General features: G+C 42.0%; 1 protein-coding gene across 1 annotated transcript in view; it reads left to right on the forward strand.

Moving 5' to 3' along the window:
* Prep (prolyl endopeptidase) overlaps positions 1-25,329 on the forward strand; it is a 110,712-nt gene that overhangs the window by 79,441 nt on the left and 5,942 nt on the right. Inside the window, exons 11-14 of the mRNA XM_047557994.1 lie at positions 18,178-18,314; positions 20,673-20,767; positions 22,918-23,049; positions 24,934-25,090. Of these exons, the coding sequence (XP_047413950.1) occupies positions 18,178-18,314; positions 20,673-20,767; positions 22,918-23,049; positions 24,934-25,090 (521 nt within the window). The remainder of the gene's footprint in view (positions 1-18,177; positions 18,315-20,672; positions 20,768-22,917; positions 23,050-24,933; positions 25,091-25,329) is intronic.

Raw genomic sequence — 25,329 nt, forward strand, 5'->3', positions numbered from 1 at the left:
AAAACATGGCTTTATTAAGACCCAGAAAAAGTGTCATCATTTACTTCTGGTTAATGTCTCAAAATCAAGAACTGTAAATTGTCTACTAGGGCTGAATTTAAGTGCAGCCCATATGAATTCTGGAGCATTTAAGATCATTTGTCAGTTCTGCTAAGTTCAGTAATAGATGATACTTTGTGTCCTCCCTGTCTCCAGTGTTATACATTTGTATACATGTAGATGAATATGAGTAGACCTAAGTATGAGTATGCATACAATCATGTTTTTAAACAGAATATATCCTTTGGTCCCAGTTCAAGTTTTTGGTGATTCTGTAATTGGACTTTAGGGCGTAAGTGAAAAATCATCGTGCACATGCTACCTGCATCTGGACCTTCAAGTCTTTTATCTTTTGCATAGCATATGTCAAGTTCAACTCCAGAGTGAAATGTGTATATAACTAATTTAAGTATTGGGAAGGAATTGGGGTAAAGCATAAATATATGGTATGTTTGAGAATCTTCAGATTTCATTGTTGGACATGCCAACTTTGACTCTAATGCTTAGAAGCCTCAGAGGTAAAATGGACAAGAGAGTGTTCTGGGATATTGCTGGAGCCATCTCTGCTCACCTATCTAGTTAGACCTCACTCCAGCCCATTTACAGCCACCAGAGGCTCACCTTCCATCAGCAGATCTCTATCAATCAGTCTTAACAGTGGAGGTGGGATGGGGAAGAACCACTTTCATTCATCCCATCAGTGTGTGTTCATTAAAAATTTACCATGTGCCAAGCATTGTGCTAAATAGTAGAATACAGAAGTGACCTAGAGGATGGGGTTTTGTCCTTATGAGGAATCAAAGAAGCAGAAAATAAACATCTGCATTGCAGGTTGGTAGAAAAGCTGCAGGTGAAATAATCAATGACCTCAACCAAGAATAGCAGGGGGTCACTATAGATGAGGGTCATAGAATCACCCTGAGTTTTCATTGAATGGAAGCCTGGAGACTCAAAGGGAACTAATCATGTGAAAATGGGATAGGAAGCCCAGAATATTAAAGCAAAGGCCCCAAGAACAAAGCACTGAGCCTCAGAAGGGACCTGAGAGAAGACTGGGGCCCAGTGAGGGAGGGGGAATGGACAGTGGGCATAGGGAAGGCAGGGGGCATGGCCATGTTCAGGATTTCAGATTTATTCCAAATGTGGTGTGAGTCACTGCTTTGCACAAAAAGTACATGGTTCTGACTTAAAAAATTATCCTCTCCCGAGTTATGGAGAACAGATTACCCACGACAGGGATCCAGGTAAGAGATAAGGTGGACTGGGACTAGAGTAGAAACTGGGGACCCAGGGAAAGTGGGTTTGGATGTGCCTGGAAGTTAGAACATCCCTGACATGGACATGCCAAGGGATTGAATGCTGGAGGGGTGAGAGAAAAGGCCATATCAAGGACAATTCTGAGATTTCAAATCTAACAGCTGGTACCTTTTATGAATGAGTTGGCAGTGGGTTTGGGTAGAGAGGGTTTAGAGGGAAAATGTTTTGAGCATGCTAATTTTTCAGTACCTTTTAAACTAATGGTGATGTCAGGTATAGAGTTAGATAGTTGAGTCTTATAGGAGAGATCTGTGTTGTAAGTATGGGAATCTTCAACATAAATGCGTTGTTAAAAAAAATAAAAAAATAAACAAAATAAAAATAAAAGGGATAGACAGTGGTGCTAGCAATCCAGATTTAGCTTTTGATCCCTGATGTTCTACTGAGAAAAATTTAACATCAGATTGAGGCAGGCAAAATATTTAATCAACAGTTTTTAAAACGCAAGAAGAAACAAAATCCATGTAAACACCCAGAAGTCAGGAGTCATTATAAGCTCTTTCAGTTAGGGAACAAAAAAAAAAAATTCAGGGATGGGGACACAATCTCATGGTGGGGAGAATGAAAAGAGTGGGGAAGGCTCAGCATTGAGCCCGGCGGAGCCCCACATCTACATCAACAGGTAGGTTGGAAGAGGAAGAGCCAGCAGGCATGCCTGAGAACCAGCAGAGAGGGAAGGAAAATGTAGACCAGGAAATGGAAAAAAAGCTATTGAAATGAGAGAGTGGCAAACAGTACCCAGTGCTGTTGATCAAAGGAAGAAGGGAAGGAGTTCTTGGATTTGGCAGGGTAGATTCATTGTTGATCTTAACAAGAGCATTTTTAGGGAGCAGTGGGGAAGACTAGTGACTGGACAGGTTAAACTGAGAAAGATAGGAGAAAATGTACATGGCACCAATAGCATTGGTTCCTTATGGGTGGGTGTGATTGATGGGTGGGAGGATTTGCTTTGCTTTTATGCTTTATTTTCCTACTAAGAACAATCTCATGTTAGTGCTACAATGTCCAAAGCTTAAATTAAAAATAATTTTTTTAAGCAAGGAATTCTCGGGTGGTTTGAGTGTCTGACTTTTAACAGCTGTGGTATGTATCAACTTCCCACTCTCCCTGTTCTCTTCCTTTTTCTCCAGATTTCATTTGTCATTTTTTCCTGTAGACTAACTGGTATAGCTGTGCTAAGAAAACTTATCCAAAAAATAAATTTTCTTTATTTCATAAAACTTACTCTACAGATACAGTTTTCTATAGCATTTGTGGCATCAGAGAAAAGGCATGAGAAGGGGAGAAATGGAGACCACGTATGTAGACAGTCCTGGAAAGTTTATTTTGCATGGGGTGAGAGGGCTGCATGAGATCAATGGCATGTCTTACCAAGTGGGAAAAACTATGTTGTTTTGGTATTGATGGGTTGTTCCCAGTAAGCAGGGACCCACTACAGGAGCTGACCTCAAGGAGGTGAGGAGAATCCAAAGCTGCAGTGAAGGACTGGCTTTCACAGGAGGAGGGGCATTTATTTCTTCTATTCTCCCAGAAAGGAAAAGAGAATACTGTGCAAGTACCTAGGGGCTCTGGAATTGGGGATCAGCTGCCAGCCCCATACTTTCCTTTCTGAGACTTCATAAATTCTCATCTACTTTTTTGAGGCACTTCTTAAAAAATATTTTTCAGTCATGAATGGATCTTTTATTTTTCATTTATCTATTTATATGTGGTGCTGAGGATCAAACCCAAGGCCCCCCACATGCTAGGGAAGCCACAAATCCAGCCCCTTTCAGGCATTTTTTGAATTTCAACTAAAAATCAAGACATAGTGTTGAAATCCTGAAATAGTTATATATTTTGTTATGTGCTCAGTTTAGGAGTGGGAAATCTCAAATATTGAGCATTGGAATTTTCTGCTTCTTAACAATTAGATTTCTACCCAGTTGTTCTTTTCTGTAGGTCAGGATAAGCTAGGTCATTGAGGTTATAACAAGCAATTCCAAAATCTCAGGGACCTAGCCTATGATTTTCTTTTTTTTTTAATTGCAGTGAACACAGGGCCTTGCGCGTGTTAGGCAAGCACTCTACCACTAAGCTACATCCCCAGCTCCAAAGCTGGAACAGTTAATCACTTGTTTGGGCATCCTCTTTGATCACATATCAAACAGGGATTTCTCCACGTCCCTTTACTGCAGGAAGGAACCTTCCTACCCATGCGTCACCTGTTCTGTGGCATTTGACACAGACAGAGTATTTGACATCCCATGGTGGCCCTCAGTCCTCCTGCCTAGAAGTAACATCCTGGCCATGTTAACATCCAACACTATGTCATGAGGGCAGACCACCTTGGAAGTGGGCAGGGAGTGTGACGGCCAGTCCTCCATGCTGGAAGGAAAGGAACAGAGCACCCAGGACAAGCCCTACCAACTGCCCTTCCCAGAGAAGGCAGGAGAGGCATTGGTAGAATTTGGGTGTCATCTCTGCACAGTCCCATCATTTTACCACAGCACCTAAAATCCTGTCAAGAGAAGTCCATTAATTTAAGCTTTCATTTTTTCAAGCATTTTCTTTACAATGCAAACAGCTCTAGAAAACCTAGTGAATAGTCTTTTTTTTTTTTTTTTCTTTTCCTCCAAGGGCCTTATTATTTCCTCTGGCAAATGCAAAACTATGGGAGAGTTTGCATCCTAAGCACAGTTTTATTTTTTTGTTTGTTTGTTTTGGGGGAGGTATGAGGGATTGAACTCAGGAGCACCCAGCCACTGAGCCACATTCCCAACCCTATTTTTTGTATTTTATTTAGAGACAGGGGCTCACTAAGTTGCTTAGTGCCTCACTCTTGGTGAGACTGGCTTTGAACTTGCAGTCCTCCTGCCTCAGCCTCCTGAGCCACTGGGATTACAAGTATGCACCACCGTGCCCTGTGAACACACTGTTTTTTATTAAGTGACATTTATTTTTCTACTTTACTTAGTAAAGAGCTTATAGAAGTGCCAGTCAGAGCCCCTGTGCAGCCTGAGGCGAGCTGCTGCTAACCCCAGGCTGATCTGTGTGGTCTCTTACAGGCCGCCTCCCCTCAGGCTCCCTGGCACCCATTCCTCCTTGTGCACCCATCTGGATCCAGGCCCTAATATTTATTCAAACACCTACAGTCTCTGAGGAACTGGGGCAGATGTTGGAGATAAGGAAGCAGCACTGAGGACTTCTTGGGCCACCCACTCCTCACAACCTGAGTTTACCTCGGCTGCAGGGTTCATGGCGAGGTTAGATAGCACGGTGGTAAGGAAACTGCTCTTCCGGCTACACTGACTTTAATACAGTGCTCATTCATCAGTGGAAGGACATAAGAGTATTCTAGCCAGACTCTTTCCTTGGGGTGACACTGGTGGACTATAACCTCCTGTAAGTGTACTACCCTACAGTATTAAGAGTTGTGGTGGTGTCAGTTTGGGTGCAGATTTATATCAGTCTTGATACATTAGCAAGCTGACTTCCTGGCAGGGCAGCCAGTTCTGAGGTCACTAGTACAAAGGCAGTGACTATGGGCCATTGTTTCCTAGGGTAGTGTGGCTTCCTAATCTTAATCCTTTATTAGGATTAAACAGTATGCTGATAAACAGCATGTCCCTTACAATTGTGTTTGCTGATTTTCCCAGCCTTAAGTAATGCCCCCAAGACCCCACAGTCTGGCCCCTGCACTCTCCCTGGCCAAATCTCCTGCCACTTAGCCTTCATCATTCAACTGCAGCCACACTGGTCCCCTCACTTTGCCTCCCTGTCCCACCCCTCTCTGCCTGGGAATCCACCCCACTCCTGGCCGCTCCTTCATATACTCTTGGAGTGCATGGGTCAGAGACTCCAGGCTCCATCCTGTGTGCAACAACCCTTCCCAACCTCCTCCTCCCTGTCCCTGCTTTATTTCTCCATGGCACTTCTCGCCAGCTGACAGTGCATTGTCATTGGTTTTTGTGTTTGTCTGTCTCACCACTAGAATATGGTTTTGCCCACTGCACTATCCTCAGAGCACAGGGAAGATACATATAAATACTTGGAGAATGAAAGAGAGAGGCCCTGATAGATGGTGGCCCCTGAAATAATCACCCTGTTGCCAGAAACCTAGAAAAATTGAACATTTCCTTTCTGCAATATTTCTGTGTTGGACCAGCTTTCCTCTTGTAGGGTAATTGGTCTTCTCCACTTAACACAGATCGTGTCAGAAAATGAATATTCACTGCTGTTTTTACTTCTGTGGAATTTTTATATGATCTAGTCTTAAAGAATTATTTTGGTCATAGTTTATGACCAAAGCAGGAAATCTTACTGTCTCCCTTTTCGAGAATCAAAGCAAAATTTTCTCTGTAGTCCTCTTCATTATTTTGTGATTCTTATAAAATATCCTTCCTCACAGTGTTAGTCACCCATGGAGAGAAGCTAAAGACAGTAAGAGTGATACTGTTTAATACTAATTTAATAAAATGGAAATTGTCAGGTGAGAAATCATTTCGAAGTGAGCGTTTAGAATGGCTCGGTGAAAGGATTGCTTAAGCAAATAAAAATAATTATTTCACAAACACTTTTTTAAGCACTATGCTTTGTATCTGACAGTGTTGGCCATGCTGGGAATATAAGGATACTAGGAAAATGGGGATATAATCAAACATTTGCAGCAATTTGATGAAGATACTATAGTTCTCAGGGCCGATGGGAGCTCAGAGAATATGGAGCATCTAAGACGGCTCTGGAAGGAGGCTTCCTGGAAAGGAGCTTGGGCAGCCAGGGGAGGGACTTCAGAGGGAGAACAGCCCACACAGCAGCCGAGGTCACCAGCACCCTGTGGAAGCAAGAAGCAGGAGAGTAGCCTGGAAAGAAAGATAGGTCAGACCCTGCAGGCCTGGTCTGCCACCCAAACGGGGCAAGACTTGAAAGGGCCCAGGTAGGATGCACCTGGGGTCATCTACCTGCCAGGTGCTCAGAGAACAAGGGTCAGGAGCCAGAGACAGTCATAAAGGCTGGTGGTAGTCATGGTGGTCAGTGAACCCATGAGTACATCTGAAAATCCCAGCAGTGTGTATGGAAGGAAGAGAAGACCACACTAACATTTTAGGTACCAGGGGAGGAAGAGGAGCCAGGCACACTTGTATCCTGGAAGCCAGATTCAAGGAGGATGGCATGGGGGAGATGAGCAAGTCAGTGCTTGGATTGGCCGAGGGCATTTGACTGAGGGAGCCAGTGAGCGCCAGAAGAGGCTGTGCAGCTGGGCTCCTTCTAATGGACTTAGGGGCCTCCCTTGTTTATCAGTTCCTGGGTAGAGGAAGTGTTACATGGAATTCACTAAATGGGGGTTTGTACTCAGCGTGCTAGCTCCATTAGCTTCTCTGCACACACCCCTGATGCTCCATCACTGCCAGATCTTCCTTGTCCACATTCCAAACGCCATCTATCATCAGTACGGCATGCGATGTTCTTTGAGATCTTCCATGAACATGGTTCATTATTCATCTTCAGCACAAAAGCACATGTGACTAAAAGTATATCTTCCTGGGGCTGGTACTGTGGCTCAGTGGGAGAGCGCTTGCCTCACGTGTGTGAGGCACTGATTTCGATCCTCAGCACCACATTACAAATAAATAAATAAAAGTTCATCAACAACTCATAAAAAAAGTATATTTCCCTACGTTTTGAAACATTTCAGAGCAAAACACAAGATCTTTTTTATCATGATGGCACTTAGGGTAAAAGGATGTAGTTGCACGAAGATTTCTGCAGCTGTTGTTCTGCACAAATACAAAACAACATTTCACACAGCTGAGTTTAGAATATAAATCAAAAAGAATTTGTTCTTGTACCTTCACAGCAAGATTTCCAAACTTTGTGTTTTGCCTGCCTTTCTCCCCTTCTTTTTCCTGCCCCCTGGCGAGTTGCTTCCCATGGCTGTTTGTGATGCTGCCTCTCTGCCTGGAGTTAGTCTCTTCTAATTGGCCACTGCTTTGCAGCCGCCTTCACCAGCTTGTGGCCACTTCTGGCCTCACGTTTCCCAGCAGGGTAGTGAAGTGCTCCTGGGCTGCCTAATGATTGTTCCTTAAGTAACTGGAAACCATCCATGATGGGTTGCTTGTTGCCTCTTACTCATGTGGAGGATTTATTTCGGTCTAAGAGACTCAGATTAGAGTATAATAACAACATTTTGAGGCTTGTCCCACAGAAATGGGTGTAAACGTCTCTGTGCCAGAGAATTTTACTGCCAAATTTGCCTTTTCAGTATTCCAGTCGATTGTTTTTTGCAGTAAAAGTCTTGCGTGCATTTGCCCCAGAGTGTTTTACCACACATCAGTTTCCCCCTTGAATGGGCAAACAAAAAAATGGTAATTGGACTTCATGCCAGGGTTCTGGTGCTAGGGATTTTGTCAATACTGTCCTCAATTCAGGACCACACTTGGCTTGTGCAGTCCTGTCTCGCCCCCCCCACACACACACTCCCATGAACTGCTTGATAGCACAGACCCAGCTCTGCTTTCTCCTCACTAACATCAGTCTCTCTAATAGCTCAGCCCTTTTAAGGAGTGAATAACTACCAGCCCCAGATTTTTAGAGCTACACAGTTCTCTTCTGTTCCATTAATGAACATTCTGGCCAGAGTTTGTCTTTTCAGCATTGTGATTATTTTATTATTTTTTTTCTAATGCAATAAAATAAGTGATCCACTGTCGTTTTGAGTTAATGAGGGATTTGAAATGGATTTCAAGTATCCTTGTCAGGGTTTTTATTATGCAGGTGCAATCTCATGCAGTAAATTACCATAGCTAAACAGTTTGAGAGCCATAAAGCTCTCCTGCCCTGGCACTGCTAAATTAATAGATTAATAGTTACACATAAGGAAAGTGTCAGATGTTAAATATTTTTTTATTAGCAATAACTTGGAAATTTGTGACCTTAAAAAGATTATACAATCTCTTAAGGGCCTCAACCAGGGTTAATTTTTTTATTTTATTACTTTTTCAGTTTGCAAGCATTTTGAAGCCACATTCTCTAGGCTGCTCTGTTTATATGGATTTATAATGAAATGCCACTTAAATATTTTTCTTATATTATTTAATTGAAATATAGGGTCCAGCTTGAGCATTCATTTATGCATTTATCAACTGTGTTTTGTAAGTGCATACTTTCTTCTGGGTTATTGTGCTAGATACAGAGGCAATAAATGCACAGCCCTGGAAGAGATACACGTGAGAGCACAATAGCAGTGCCAGGGAGGGTTCCAGAGGGGCCCCGTGGAGGATTTACTGATCCCTTGTTCATAGTGGCTAAGAGCATGGAGTATGGAACCAGAAGACCTGGGTTCAAATTTTGATACCATCATTTACAAGATGCATGACTTGGGCTAATTAGGTTTTTCTGTTGTTTGCTTGATGGCACTGGGGGTTGAACCCAGAGACACTCTATCACTGGGCTATGCCCCATCCTCTTCTGAGATGGTTTTGCTAAGTTGCTAAGGCTGACCTTGAACTTGTGATCCTCATGTTTCAGCTTCCTGAGTCTCTGGGCTTGTAGGCATGTGCCACCCTACCCAGCTCGGGTTAGTTACTTCTGTGTGTCAGGATGATGTCAACTAAAAGATAAGGGTACACTGTAGACCACCTGTGTGGATGAAAGTGAGAAGATAATTCTAAAGTCCTTAGAAGATTGCTTGGTAAGAACTAGATAAGTGTTCTAAACAAATCAAGCAAATAAATAACATGTATTTTGACTAAAGTAGGAAATAGGAAAATCCTATTGCAAAAAATATAGAAACTGACTGGCAGGCATCTTAAAACCTATGAGAACTTCAGTTAGTAATTAGCTTGCATAGGAATGTCTATCCCTGGGTTCTGTCTCTAGATCCTTGGCTCACTTCTGTTTCTCGTGTTTGGGGTTATTTTAACATTTTCAGGTAAGGAATAATTCTCTAACTGGCTCCAAAATGAAGTGAATGACCATTTATGCTATTTTAAGTTTCTTTTTCATTACTAGAAATATTCAAGCAAAGGGTGAACTTGCTGAGATGTGACTTTGGGAGTGCCTACATTGAGTGAAGGGGGCAACAAACAAGGGAGTAAGAACTGATTTTTTTTCCCCCCAGTCATGATTTAGTATGTAAAGTCTCATGACTTGGGGCCTCTGGATCCAGGAAGTGGCAGTTTCACTAGAGAGAACAGTTTAAGTGGGGGCGGATTCACCAAGGTCAAAGGCAAAGGGTGAAGAACCTAAAACTCTTCATCTTTTAGAGAATGAGAGGGACCATATACTTTCAGTAGGGGAATGGCCTAGATTAAAAGGAAGCTTTCAAGGAATTAATCTAGTATTAGGTGCCCGAATTAATCTAGTATTAGGAGTCATGTTAGCAGGCGAGGCCGCCATGTTGACAGGCAGGGATAAGATGGGGAAGAGGCAGCCAGGATGGCTTTGAGCTGCGAGCTGAGCCAAGCTGGTGTCAATATTTGGGAGTCAGAAAGAGCATTTACTATACAATTCTGCTTCACTGATTTCTTCAGCAGATATTGATTGATCACAATCAATGCAGAGCTCATGATCCCCAACAGTGGATTTATCATGCTGTTTTTATACAGGAGCAGGACACATATGTGCATTCCATGAGTGGCCTAAACCCCATTGCAGTGAACCTTGTTATAGGGCCATTTCTGTTTGTACCCCAACAGAAGCTGCTGCTTCTAGGCGTCTGCAGCTAGTGCTGTCTGGTGGTGTGTTTTCTTTGACCACAGAGTAGAGCAGTGGAACTGACACTGACCTTACTTTTCTACAGTTGAGACAAATGTTCATTTTAGTCTTGGGTGGCTTCCTACCTCAAAACACTTGACTACCTCCCAAATCCAACAGCCTACCAAAGTCCAGTTGCCTCCACCACTGCTCCTTTCTCTTTATGCCCAGAACTTTCTCTTTATGTTCAGAACTTTCCCCTTTCTGTTTCATAGCTTGTTCCCCAGTTTGAAACAGAAAGAGGTTTATTATTCCAAAGAGATGGCAGCGCTGGAGAGAGCTAATGAGTTTCTGCAGAAACTTTTTGCAGAGACTCAGTTTAGCATTTAGTACATTGTTGGCACTCAAGAATGAAAATAGATTTTTAAATGGACTCACTCATTATTGAGGCACCCTAAAGGGATTTTTAAATCTCCAGTGTTGCAAAAATGTCCAGCTGTCATTTGAAAAACTTAAGCAGTCTAGACTAGACTTTCCTGTTATATTTTTCGGCCTAAAGGTGACTGTTAAACTCTTCCCCACTCTTCCAAAATTAAATGCCTGGAAAATAGGATTACAATCTAATAATGCCAGGCTAATATTTTTAACCTTAGCACAGCACAGAAACATGCAGTACCTTCCCCTAAGTCCCAGAAAGTTCTTCATAGACTTGTTTAGCAAAGTAATTGAGGCACAGCGGTTGCCTTCCACTCTCTCCTTTGCGTAATGGAATGTCTTATTCCCTCCTTGTCTTGACTGTGGAATCTCTGGGCTGTTCTGCTCCTTGTCAGATTTATTGGCCACACTTAGTACAGGCCACACAAGTGGCCTCTGTCAACTCTGATAAAAGAGGGAATTCAACACCCTTTTATGAACATTCTCCTTAAACCTGTCAGTCTCTAAAATTAGGCAGGAGTTGCTCGTGCCAGACATTCTTCTCTCCAAAGGGCTTGCCCTTTGCAGTTACCTCCTTCTTTCATATAGGAGCATATCCCCATAAGTGTGATAACAGGAGTCCTCAGAGAGCACCAGATCTGAACTAGATCAGATGTGCCCTTGAAGATTGCTTGGGGGAACTTAAATGGTTGCACATATTTATTTTAGAGAAATTGATTTTATTACTAAATATATTCATGTCAAGGAGTAATGTTTCAGGGGAGATAGTTGGTCTTTCCATAACTACTGACATTCACTTCAAGGAATAATAATGTTCACTTGATTTGTTGTTTACTTGCTCTTTTTCCTTTAAGGGAAGATATTTTTATTATTTTTGTTTGAAGCCAAATCCACACGTTAAGACCACTAGACACATATTCACTAATGGCCATCTTGTGCCCAAACACTTCCTGAGGTAAACCACCTTATATTTGTTGATGCCTCTGGAAAGCCATGCTTGCCAATAGAGGTGGGTCTTTTCTGAACGGTTAGACTATGGACTTTACATAAAAGTAAACTTTGTTTTCTTTTCTTTAGTAGTCCTTATTTTAATTTAAAGGATTCAGCTCAAGAATGTGTGAGCCTTTATCAAACATTCATTAGAACATGATTTTAAATGTGCAAAGTTAGAAGCTATTTTAAATTTGATACCTATCTTAATCTGTTTTCTGATTCTATAGCATATTAGCTGAGATTGGCTAATTAATGAAGAACAGTGGTTTATTAGACTGGTCACTAATGTTTGGAAAGAAAGAGAAGAAAAAAAAAATAGTAGTTTATTTAGCTCACAGTTCTGGAAACTGCGAGGCCCAGGAGCGTGGTGCCACATCCACTGAGGACCTTCTTGCTGCATGATAACATGGCAAGGGCTTCATATGGCGAGAGAGGGCAAGCACAGGTCAGCTCAGGTCTCTTTTCCTCTCCTTTAAAACCACCAGGCCCATCATGGAGGCCCTACCCTGATGATCTAATCTAATTTCATTTCCTTCCTGAGACCTCAGATCCAAATATCATCAAAACACATAAATTGGGGAATCAATGTCATCAACACATAAGTCTCAACAGGAGCATGAGGGAACATGAAGGAGCCCGGGCAGTCACAGTGGAACCATGGCAGTTACCAAGAAAGTTGGGATTCTTTATGATTCTCTCAAGCATTTTTTCTTTCATTTGTGAAGAGAGTTGCATCTATTATGTCTTTTAAGAAATACTATTGAATTTTTTTGGAAGAATGGCATGGCAAGATATAGTGGGATTTTTTTTTCTTGTTTTAATAATTCATCTTCAAAATGGTAATGCTGACTATGTGGAGAAGACTCATCTTTCCCAGAAGACTCATTTTGCTAAAATAGTAATAACAAGCCCTATATATAGAATACAGCTTTTGAAATGCTTAAATGAGTCCCTTTTAAAGAGCATAATGAAGGTAGAAAAGCTTATAAATAAGACATGGCACCTCTAATGGAATGTATTTGTCCCCTGGATTCCTAGGTGGTCCTTGTCTTGAGGGGGGAAAAAAAATCAATGTATTAAATCCATGCCAAAGGTTATAATATTTGCAATATTTTGAATAGTTGCACCTCATAAAGATACTTATGAGGAAATAATTGATTGAAGTGAATTGCTTTGTGATACAGTAGGGGGTAAAAACTCTGGACCAGGAACCTGAGAGACATTGGTGACAGTTTGTCATAAGCCAGAAGTATTACCTTAGTGGTTTATTTATTTATTTATTTTTAGTACCGGGGTTGAACTCAGGGACACTCAACCACTGAGCCACATCCCCAGCCGTATTTGGTATTTTATTTAGAGACAGGGTCTCACTGAGTTGCTTAGCACCTCACCGTTGCTGAGGCTGGCTTTGAGCATGCGATCCACCTGCCTCTCAGCCTCTGAAGCCACTGGAATTACAGGTGTGCGCCACCGCGCCTGGCACCTTACTGGTATTTATCTTCTTGTATCTTATTTTGTCATTTGAAAAATAAGAGTTATCAACTGGCCTGGATGAAGTCCTAGAGTGACAGTCTATCCTTATATCTGAAATATTTTAAAGTCCCAGGGTTTGGGATTATCATCTTATTTCATCAAAGATGAGAAAGAACTGACACCAGCTTTGTTTGCCAGGTGACTCAGTCTCATAACTGCTCAGAAAATACCATTTTTTTGTCTTCTGTCAAGAGACAGCATGAGTTTCCCTGAGGCTGTGCTTCCTTATAGCCTTGTGCCTAATGTTCTCCATTTGAAATGTGGAATAACATTGCCACCACGCTATGAGTCTCCAAAACAAAAAACTTAAAGGTTTTTTGGTTTTTTGGTTTTGTTTTGTTTTTTGAAGGAGAATTTTTAAGTACAGAAAAGAGTGCACAGTAAACCAAGTTTGTGACAAGTTCTGTGGCCCTTGCCTTTTCCAGCCTGGCAATGTGAGCCACAGGTTTTGAAACCCAGAATGTTGCCTCTGCCCAGTAAAAGTAGATCTCATGGTAGCTGTCACTTATAACTGATCCTCATAGTTTCCACCAGCTTAATCAGAGCCCCTTCATCTTCTGAGTTCACCCTAGTGAGGTGACAGCAGTGCTGGTCTTCTCAGGGACTGGGTACTGCAGGAACAGACAAGAAGACTCGCAGCTCAGCAGATCCACATTTTACTGATGTATATCTGTCAAATACATGTATTCAGATGTCACACTGTACTTCATAAATATGTGGAATTGATAAGTGCCCATTTAAATGTTATAGGAAGAATAGGTGTATATTGGCAGCTCTCTCATTGGTTACAAGTATGAGAAATGGAAACATTTTTGCTTTTTTACCTAGAACCTGAGTATTGTGGTAACAGTCATCAGAGAGTGGAAAATCAACATCTGGATTTCAGCTATGGTAACTGTTCACTAAGAATGAGTGACTGCCATATGATATACGTAGATGAGTGGCATGATACTTTTGTATGCATCAGTGAGCAAATGATAAATATATGTATATCCATATAATAAAATACACAGCATTCTTTTTTTTTTTTTTTTTTTTTTTTTTTTTTTGGTACTGGGAATTGAACCCAGGAGTACTTAACCACTGTTACATCCCCAGCCCTTTTTATTTATTTTGAGACAGGGTCTCACTAAGTTGCTTAGGGCCTCACCAAGTTGTTGAGCCTGGCCTTGAACTTGGAATCCTCCTGCCTCAGCTTCCCAAGCTCCTGGGATTACAGGCATGTACCACTTGCCCAGCTACATCCACTTTTTTAATGAGGTAAATCTGGGTGGTTTAAAAAATAATTCCATGATAATCTTGCTTAGGGAGAAGTCAGGGGGCAGGTAAGTTGTAGCCCAATATTAGCCTGATTCTTTTTATCACTATATAAATAACCTCTGTGTTTGTGAACATGTATAAATAGGTGTTTCTCTGTAGGCTTATGAAAAATCTGGGAAGGACATACACCCCTCAGTAGAGGTAGAGATGGACGTGCAAGGGAAAAGACCAAAACACTGTCGCATGATCCTTGAAAGAGCAGTGGTGGCTGGGATAGAGGAACACGCAAGGTAGGAAAGCGGTGAGCCGTGGCGTGGGTGACTCTGGATAGATCAGGTCAGGAAGGAAGAGGGAGATGGAAGTTCAGCTTGAGGAGCAGACAAGGTGATGCAAAAGGTTTCTTTTTCTTACATAGATGAGGAGAAATTTGGGTCCGTTTGTACACCAGGGAAAGAGAAAATTCACAAACAGTGGTACCCGAAGGAGCATGGTAGTCGTAGAGGAGGTAAGGAACGGAATCAAGACTAGGCAGTCCTTTTCTCTGGGTTTGTAGAGGTTGAGCGAGGACGGAAGATGGTGTTTTAAGAACTCCAGGTGGATGGCCTCTGGAGGCAGGCCACATACAAAGGGAAGGGAATGCAAATGGGTGGTGCTAGGTGTGGAAAAAAGTAGAAAACTCTGGAAGCAGCTACTCTGGAATAGATTGTCAGGGAGGGAGGCATTAAGAAAGACATGGGAAGGAAAAGATACGAGGAATTCATTTAGGGAGGGGGGAAAAAAGAAGTCATAATTCCAGAGCCCAGCTGAGTTTAGGTATTACTAATTTGCGATGAAGTGGGTTGAGATTTCCTGAGTGTCTGGGTGCCCAGAAGAGGAGAAGGGTTGGGATTAGCATTAGAGGGCTTCGGGCATGAGTGACATTTAGAGGGCTGTCAAGGAATCCTGAGCTGGGCAAGAAAACGCAAGAGAGGCTGACAGAGAATAGAAGGTACTGAATGTCATGAAAAGAGTTTAAAAATAATAGTAAGAGCAGATACCCTAGGAGGAAAGGAAGGGAGGGAGGCAGGGCAGGAAAGAGCAGGCTGGTCAGAGGGGGAGTTCCCTGCAGAACAGCTACCAGCTCTGAGGGCCAAGGTGATGGGTGTATGCTGTGCGGAGACTCTGCAGGTCCTGTTCTCTTTGCCTCTCCAGTGCTTAGCAGCATGCCTAGCACATAATAGACATAGCAAACATTTGAATGAAGCAGGGGTTGGAGTGGGGTTGAAGTGGGGTTGAAGTGAAGGTCTTGATCTTGAGACATTCAAGTGTCTGGTCAGGGTGAGGGACAGGTCATGGTCTTCTTCATTAAACTCTAAGGGAAATCACAGGAGAACTGGGTAAAAAGAACAGAGTACCATATTGAAGTTATCAAGGATTGTGGGGAAATATCTGGTTTTAGTTTATATTTATTGGTGAGAGTAGAGAGAATGATAAAAGCAAATGCTATGGCCAGTTTTGTTGAGGCCATTTCCACCTGCCACATAGCACACAGGAAATGTGCTAAATCTGCAGGTTTGAGAACTCCACCATCTGGGGATGATGCCTGGAAAACAGTATTTCTAACAGATTCTTCATAGATGCTTCGGCACAGCCAGTAAGTCTAATAAAAGCACCAATATAGACTTTTATGCGGAACTTTTTGGTGAAGTTTTGGGACTCAGACAGAAGCAAGGAATTTGCTAGCTTCCCCTCCTAACCTAGCGAAGTGGCTTCAAGAACAAGCAGTGGATAGTACATGATGGCAAATTCCTGGACTACTTTTAATGACTGTTTCCAAAACGCTCACAGGGGTTCCTTCCATAGTTATCAAAAGACTCAGGATTCAATTTGCCCTTTTATTGAAGAGTCAGGTTTAGGGTTAGTTTAGTGTCCACTGCTGTTCCATAAATGGAAATGGCATAGATGGCTGCTGTGTTTGAATGCATAGAAAGAGACTGGATAGAATGTATGTACACATGGATACATGGTATGTATATTTTAAGACTGCAGTAGCCTTTTTGTAAGGCATTTTCTTGCCCACAGTAAAATCATCTTTACCATGCCCTTTCACTTTTGGACAGTTTAGAATACTGTTATCTTAACATCAGAATCACACCAACCTAAAGTGTGGATTTATTTCTACAGGCATATGGGGGCTTTGGACCTTTTGATGATATTCTGAAAGGATATGTTGCTCCTGCAGCCAGATGAGAGAATGGCAGGCTAGTTTGCAGGCTTTGGAAATCTTACAAGAGGTAGCAGGAAAAGTGATATGAGAGGAGGAGTGGAATCATTATGAAGCAGCAAGAGACAGAACACTTTGAGATCAGGCAGAGGGTCTAAGAGTCAGCAGAGACAAGAGATGCCTCGGTGTACCTGGGTGAGAGCAGGGGGCACAGGGGTGGCCAGCCTGGGAGGGAGAACTGGGCAGGGACTTGCAGATAGATGGGCAGTGGCAGGTAGCTGGAGGAAATACCAATATGAGCAGATGATTCAGTTATGGTGGCATGATGTGAGACATGATTCATTTGCTCTTTGATGCTGTGCCTCTGTGGCTAAAGAGCCCTCAGTTGTTCCCAACTCAAAGAAGACCTTGTGTTCCAGCTCATTAGCCCAACCAGTCACTTCAGGCTGGTTCCTTACTCTGCATTTCCTTGAACCCACTCACACAGCTACATCAGTGGCTGCCAACACTAAATAACTTCAAATAAAACTCTCTACTCTGCAGAGTAGACTCCATGATTCCTAAACTGCCAAATGTACTTTGTCTTTCTCTCCAACGTCAGAAACAGATGCTTTTTAGTCATGCTATTGATTGACAGGATTCAGAGAATGACCAGAGTTAGAGCATTTATCACAGTCCTGCACCCCCAGCTCCCAAACCCGTGGTACCTCTGCTCCTGTTTATCTCCAAGGATTTTGTGGCTACTTTCTGTAACAGAACTGCTGCCATCAAAAGCTGTAGATACAGTTTAGCTCCAGGTCACACAAAGCACGAAGGCTCACAGGGGAAGTCAGGAAGAAGTTTCTGAGCTGAGGCACTTTCCAAGTGTCAGGGTACAGACACCATGTTTGCCTGAAGGGAAAACAATTTACGGCTTTTCTGTCTGGAAGAAGCCATTATCGGCTTTTCGTGGCTTATCATTTATTCTATGGCTTATCGCTTGAATTGCATTTAATGTTCCCTTCCTTATCCTTTTTCTCTTAATCCTTTATTCAAAAGTAATGAATATGGAGATGTTGACTGAACTTGCCCAAGGTGGCCCAGATTCTGGAAAGTTTGAGGAACCTTAATTGTCAATACTGGAGAAAATGTCTTTGTTTAACCAGGAATAATAGGATTTCCATGGTGTTCCTCACCAGCTTAAGCTAATATCTTCTTGTTGCTCACATTTGTTTAATAGTCAAACATAGAAAAATGAAGATGTATTGAATGTCTTCACCTTTTAGGAAGAAGTTGAATGTGAACTTTGTTTTTAAGAAGTCTCCCTAGATTAAGTTGCTTGGCAAGATGGCAGAATCTGACTTTCCCAGTGCCGAGAAGGATACTGAGCAGAGAACTGAATGCTTGTCCTCTCAGGTGCCCTTTGAAGGCCCTAAGAGGTGGGCCTGGTAGCCTCATTTTGGGGGTGAAGAACTGAGACTGAGGGGAGGATAAATGACTTGTACCAAACTAGATAGTTGTGAGATAAGAATTCAAGTCCAGTTTCCCTACTTTCAGACCCATACTCTTTAAACCATCCCTATAAAACTGAAATATGCTTCACTATCAAATAGCCCTTTGGTGGTGGTAGATTTTCATTGTGCTTCTGTACATGAAAAGAGTACTACCTATTTTTCCCATTTAAAAGTATACAACTGTTTACTGAGAGATGCTAAATCAAAGTATTCTTCTTTCTTTCATCCTAGATTTTCTACCCTAGCAAGGATGGTACAAAAATTCCAATGTTCATTGTGCATAAAAAAGGCATAAAATTGGACGGCTCGCATCCTGCTTTCTTATATGGCTATGGTGGCTTCAACATATCTATCACACCCAACTACAGGTAAGTGTTGGGACACTCTTGAACTTGATATGTATTTGATCTTCACCATGTAGTGGAAGGGAACTAGAGATTGGTCTACTAGATCATCTCTTTCTAAAATGCTTAACTGTATATTTCTTGCTTGTTTTCTTACAAGGAAGGAATTAATTGATAACTTGAATTTTTGCTCAGGAATTGCAGGAAATATAATGACAAGCTGATCTTGGTTTTTTTGTTTTGTTTTGTTTTAATGTCCTCAGTGTAAGGTTGAGCACTAGATTTAGAGGCTTTAGCCTGGCTACAAAAGATTAGTATCAATTGAGGTCTTAAAGAAAGGAAGTACCTATCTTCATTTTCATTTGTTACCAAATCAGCCTTTACCCCCAGAATTCTCTTCAGTGGGAATGTTTTAGATGATTGAATTTTTTACCAGCACACAGACTTAAAATAGACTTAACATTCAGCTATAAATATTTTCTGAAAATTCTGTTATTCTTTTTAAAAACTGTTCTGTGCTTATTGTTTGTAATTATTTCCCAGATAACTTATGTCCTGGGTCGGGGGGAATCTACATTTATACATTGCCATAGTTTATATAAACAGCCTGCCAGTTTTTTTTTTTTACAAACTTGATTTTAATATCCCATTCCTTAGTATGGAATTTGCTTTGAGTGTTTTTAATAAAAACAGTTTCCTACAAGCAACACCAACTTTAACCCACCTTCTAAAAAGAACCTCATATAAATCTGATTCACAGAGTCACTCAGGATCTTTGAGAAGAGATTCATAGACTGGTAACTACCAGGACATAAATATGGAGTGGGTTCAATCAGCTATCCCAGAGTGAACTGGAAGAAAGCTAGTCGTTTGTTTTGAATACTCAATAACTATAGCCACTCATTATTGTGGAATGAAGTATAAAACATGGTCCCTGCCCTCCTCGAGTGGTTCATAACCAGCTTGTGGACTTCCCTGAACATGTGGCTAAAGAGTTTGTTAGGAACTAGTGGAGGTTGTTGTATAAAATGACAGGTTTCTGTGGCATCATACAACTAACCGAAAGGACACTAGGAGAATGTTATTACAGACACTATTAATTCATTCTGACAGTGCCATGTCCCAGTCCCTGCCTTAACCCAGGGTGAGAGCAGCCCCCAGATGGACTTCCCCGGCAGAGAGATTTGTTATCTCATTAGTACATCCATGACTATGTGGTTGAACCATATGCTGTATTTATTCTGAGATAAAATTACAGGCTTCACCTTTAAGTCAGCGATGCTTGAGTGGAAAAGCAGTGAACACATGCCAGGGAGTAATGAGGAACTTGCACCCTAGGCCCCATTCTCTTGGTACCAACAGAAATCTAGACCACACTGATCACTGAGTGGATCTACTGTGGGTAGAAGCACTGACCTTTGTTCATTTGTACTTATTAAATTTCTGTGCTGAGAATCAAGTCGAGTCCCAAACCATTTCATCCCAGAACCAAGTGAATGTAATCTTCCAGGGGAGATCATCAGAGATGCAGGAAACGTAGAAGACCCAGTGATTGAAAATGAATTTGGCTGATGTGTACGGTTGGCCTGGTGACATCTACCTAAATGCTAGTTATCTTTCTTCTTCATCCTTGACCTCGAGGAAATTAACACTAAAGCCAACTAGAGCTTTAGGTTTGCAGAAGCCCTCCTTTTTCCCTTTACTGAGAATTATAAAATTCTCAAACAGTTGAAGGCAAAATTAACTGATAGGAAAGCAAATGTCACTTTTAGTGCCACAGTGAAAAGAGAAGGGTAGAAACAAAATCCAGATTTTTCCAAAGGACTTAGAAGTGTTGTGCTATGATTTTATTTCTACAAAGTCCTCTGGAGCCTTGGGAGCTGTTTTTGTTTTCTAGTCTGTGAGCTTGTTATCCTCCACTTCTTATGTCCTATAGTGACTAAACATCCAAAGTTCTTTAGAACTGGAAAACAGGTTGAAAATCTGGAGAGTGTTACCAAAAAGGAAAAGGGGGAAAAAACTGAGAGCAGGGACCATCGTCAGGTGCACCTGTGAGCCCCCACCATTCTTACCTGAGCTGGCCTTATTTCAAAGATAGATTCAGTGTGAAATGAGGGCCTCTGTTTTGTGTGTGTGTGTGTGTGTGTGTGTGTGTGTGTATAATGAAGTATTTACTAGTACAGAAAAGTGAAACATACTGAGTGTTCATGCAAACGTCTGAGCTTTGCAGTTAAACATTAATGTTTCACTATAATCAAGTAATATAAAACAATTGGGCTGATATTTAGCTACTATTACACATGGTGTGTTTTCAGGGATACATTTGCATTTTTGCAATGGAGGGAGAGAGCTTAGAGATTAACTGTCGTCTCTGTTACTCAGCGTATCCAGGCTCATATTCGTGAGACACATGGGTGGCGTCCTTGCTGTGGCCAACATCAGGGGTGGCGGTGAATATGGAGAGACGTGGCATAAAGGTGGGCTGTTTTCTCTGAAGCAATCTCAAGTCTGGCCTAGTCCAAGCTCAGGTTGTGGTGACCTTCCCATTTGAATGAGCTGAGGGGGTGAGGGGCTGAAAGGCATTTTGCTGAGATACGTGAGAAATAAGAATTATTTTCATACATGTTGCAAGAATCCATTCTGTTCACATTTTACTTTCTTTTGTAGTCTGATAACAAAGCACATATTTTTCAGAAGCATTCCCCTTAAGACCATAATCAAAATTTTGGATTTTTTTAGCAATGCACAAGCTGCATTTTTAATTATCAGAATCAAAAGTGACTCTTAAAGGAACTTTTTTGATATTTTTCCCGACAGCTTGCTGGTAATATTCAGCCTCGTTTGTCTGTCTCAAAACAGACTTCAAAGCAGGCCATTTTCTCCTAAGAGAAGAAAGCAGTCTACAGCTTGACTGCTTTCAGTGTGGGCAACCCCTTTTTCCCAACATTACTGAAACATTCTGTACCCTCGAATTGCCGCTGTGACTATCAAGTGTGGGTTTTAGACACAAGAATACAGTCACTGTTCTTTTTTGGCCTCCTGAAGCATATACTTGAGTTGACTGGCTAGTACTCAGCTTCATACCCCAGAGGGGCCACAGGTTTTTTGTTTTTTCTTTTAATAATCACCTTTCTTTTAAAACCCTTCCTTTTCCATTTCTTTGTATGTGGAACATCCCACCACCCTCACCTGGCTTTTTTGTAGCTGGAATTGAATTCATAGATCAACCAGTGGTCTGATGAGGGTGTTCTTCACTTGCCTTGGTCCTGTGTCCTTGAGGAAGGTGTGGGTCAGGACCTCCATGTCTGCCAGCTTTGCATTTCCCGTTCTCAACATCAGCTGACATTTATAACAAGGCCTACTTGACAAAGGGGGCCACCAGTTCCTGAACATGGAATCCTGAAAGAACTGGGTCTCCTCCATTAAACCCCTCTGTTCATCAGGGGCCACTGTGATCTAATAAGGAAGATACCTGAGTCTGGTTGACTTTTTCCCCTATTTATTAACTTGAACCAACTTATTGTTCAAAAGTCATAGGAGTTAGATGGGCTAGAGCTTGACTAAGACTAAAAGTAGATTGATTCATATACTTTCTCAAAGGTGAGGCAGTCAAAGGATCAGAAATGGACCTTTTTGAGTTATAACCTAGTATATAGAACATTGATAAATCTAAATTCCCTCTGTTTCTTGAGTTTAAAATTTAATGTTCTTAAAAGTATAGCCATAAGCCCAAGTGACATTTTTCCTGGAAACTAAGTAATCTTAGCTGTTCAAATTACCGATAATTTCTTATTAAGATTTTAATAACATTTGTTTTGATATGAAAACATTTCTTCAGTAGCACTGCTTCATCTTTAATTGAATTTCTGCAAAAGTGGTTCATCTCAGATCTAATTAGATCTGTGCCTGCTCTTTGTTCATTTCAGAGCCAGTTATTTCAGACATCTCTTCCTGTGAAGACATGCCTTTGGCCTTTACTTGTAGTTATTCCAAGACCCTGTAGCTGTTTCTCTGATTTCTTTGGTTTAGTGCATTGGAATGGCTTATAGACAATAAAGCCTGGATTCCCTGGGGAGGTGTCTAAGGTCTTTCATTCAAGAATGGAGAAGCCCCGTGTGCTCTGCTACAGTACCACCCCACCAATTCTACTGTTTCTGTAAATTAGTAACCCAGGGCAAAACTGGATCATGTACCCACTAGAGAGAGGAGGGGAGCTGTGTGGAGCAGCCCTGTGCCTTGTGCTGGGTGGAACCTGAGGACTGAACTCCACGGGAGGCCTTGTTTCATTTTACCTTCAACTTCTCCAAAATAGACATTCTTTTTGATGTCATGCTTCTCTCACAAAACAGATCTATCCTCTTTGGGGCACTTGCCTTTTAAGTTCTAAAGGGTTTTAATAAAATCCAAATTCACCGTATGGGCTAGCAAGTCCAGTGGTGTTCGTGGTAGATTTCCACAGCACATAAAACTTAAGTTGAGTCATTTCTTTAAATGTTGTTTTAGCCACCATTGTTTAGGTTGATCGATAGCTGAAAGTGTGCCCTATTGTCATTTGAATTCCATTTGAGTTAAACTGAGTTTTGTGTGTTCTTGTTAATTAACTGCCTTTCACTCTGGCACATCATAGGTGGTATCTTGGCCAACAAACAAAACTGCTTTGATGACTTTCAGTGTGCTGCCGAGTATCTGATCAAGGAAGGCTACACATCTCCCAAGAGGCTGACGATTAACGGAGGTTCAAATGGAGGTCTCCTAGTGGGTAAGAACTGAATTTTACTCTTTGAACCTACCGAGTGACCCCTGTGGGGTCTCCAGATACTCTTTCCATAGGCGATTCTGATTTATACTGGTATAAAGAAAGCAAAACCATTTGTACTGGGGCACCTGAGAAATGGTAGACATACTCATGGCAGCAGAACCAAGACCCCATGGCCTCCTCTGAGGTCTTCCCCCACTGTGGGTTCCCGGGTTCGGCCAGCCAGGGGCTGACCTGGCAGCCTGATTGTGCTGCTCAGTAAGATGGGCTCCTCCCTGAACATTTGTTGAATACCTGTGCCATGTGGTGCTAAATGTCCAGGGTACAGAGAGAAGCCATGAAAGAAGATGGGGTATGCAGAGGCAGGGCCACAGCCTGACTCATGAATCAGTTAATCCTAGCTGTTCTCAGGAGTGGCTCCCACTTGCTAAGCACCTGTGTCCAAGCCCACCATGTGCACACAGCTACTGTCCGCATTTTAGAGGGGAGGCACTGAGCAGTTGAGGAGCTCGTCGGTGTCACACAACTGAAAAACTTTGGTGCTGAGGTTAAACCTGGTATCGTGAGTCTGCGTTCTGCTCTTCTGTGTGGCATTACCTCTAAGCAGCTTTTCCTAATTGTACTTTTTCCCCAGTCACACTCAACACTCATGAGTGTGTGTGGTAGGCCTGGACTGTGCCTGCTCGGTCCTGCACCCCTCGGCATTTAAGGCATGAAGTGCCATCATGCATACCTAGAAGAGCACATAGACACTTACTTATGTGTGACAAGTCCATTATGGGGAGAGGTCAGGGGCAGAGCGCTCATTTGTTCTTGTCCTTGAAACATGCAGTCATTTCAAAACCTGAATTCCTGTTCTAAGATGAAGTCATTAAAAAAATAAAATCATTTCCAGGCTGGGATGTAGCTCAGTGGTAGAGCACTTGCCTAGCATGTGTGAGGCTCTGGGTTTAATCCCAGCTCTCCAAAGAAGAATTCCCATGAAGGTAAAAATATAGATGTCCGAAATAATTTGTTTTAATTTGTAAAGGACATTGACAGTCATATCTGGACCTTCAGCAAATACGTATTGGACACTGAGAAGTGCCAGGCATTTTTCCAGATACTGGCCTCTGTAGGTAAACTAAACAGATAACCTCTCTACTGTCACCGGGCTTTCGTCCTAGGGGCGGAGACAGACAGTGAACCAAGGGCACCGGGGTTCCAAGGGTAGGACTCAGGAGTCAGTATTGTTAATAAGTGTTGAAATCAATGTACTTGGGAACTGTTTTATTGCCAGAGGCAGGAAAAATACAGATCCCTTAACTGCTTCCTAGTCCTGCCAGCTTTGATGTTACCACTCCATGACTGCCTGGCACTGAGTTAGGTCCCCTCACACCACACCTTCCCTACAGTGGTGATTGTCGTACTTTAAGTGGCTTGTTCATTTCTTAATCTTCCCCACTAGATCTAGTTTTATTCACTGAAACAGGTCCAGGCCTAGTGTCCCACTTGGTAAATATTCAATAAATATCTGTTTAGTATTTTTTAAAAAGTTCAAAAAACAGGACGAGATGACGTGCCAACATTGGTTAGAACCTCAAGCTGCATTTCAGACCCTGTTGTGCCTCAGGTTGGTCCTCAGATCTTAACCTCCCCCAACAGCTATGAAAGCACATGAGTGGGGAAGAGGGGACACAGGTTCTTCAGAAAGTCCTCAGGCTTTTCAGGTAACATGATTGACTTTGGGGAGCAAATCTCTATTACAGATAAGATTTCCTGCCCTCTTGGACAAAAGGGGTGGTGTGGTTCTGACAGTTTCCTGTGCTGTAAGGACAAAGGCAACCAGGTTTCAGAAAGCATGTAAGTTTGCTTTATATATTTAAATGTTTCTTTCTTGGTTTTCAGCTACGTGTGCAAATCAGCGGCCTGACCTCTTTGGTTGTGTTATTGCCCAAGTTGGAGTAATGGACATGCTGAAGTTCCATAAATATACCATCGGTCACGCCTGGACCACTGATTATGGGTGCTCGGACAGCAAACAACACTTTGAATGGCTCATCAAGTATGTTTTGATTCACATGTGCTATTAATGATTTGATATCATAATATTAAACATAGTCAACAGAATTAGTATCTGATGCATTGACCCCTCGGTGTGTTTTCCTTGCATATAATTTACTGCAAGAATAAAAGATGGGAATACTTTCCTGCCTTGTTTTAATATGGTCTTTAACAAAAACAATAAACTTTAAAGAAGTGATAGGCAGAATTGCAAAAATGGCCCTCCAGGATACCTGTCCT

The sequence above is a fragment of the Sciurus carolinensis genome, chromosome 7 (assembly GCF_902686445.1).
Source record: "Sciurus carolinensis chromosome 7, mSciCar1.2, whole genome shotgun sequence".
Taxonomy (NCBI): domain Eukaryota; kingdom Metazoa; phylum Chordata; class Mammalia; order Rodentia; family Sciuridae; genus Sciurus; species Sciurus carolinensis.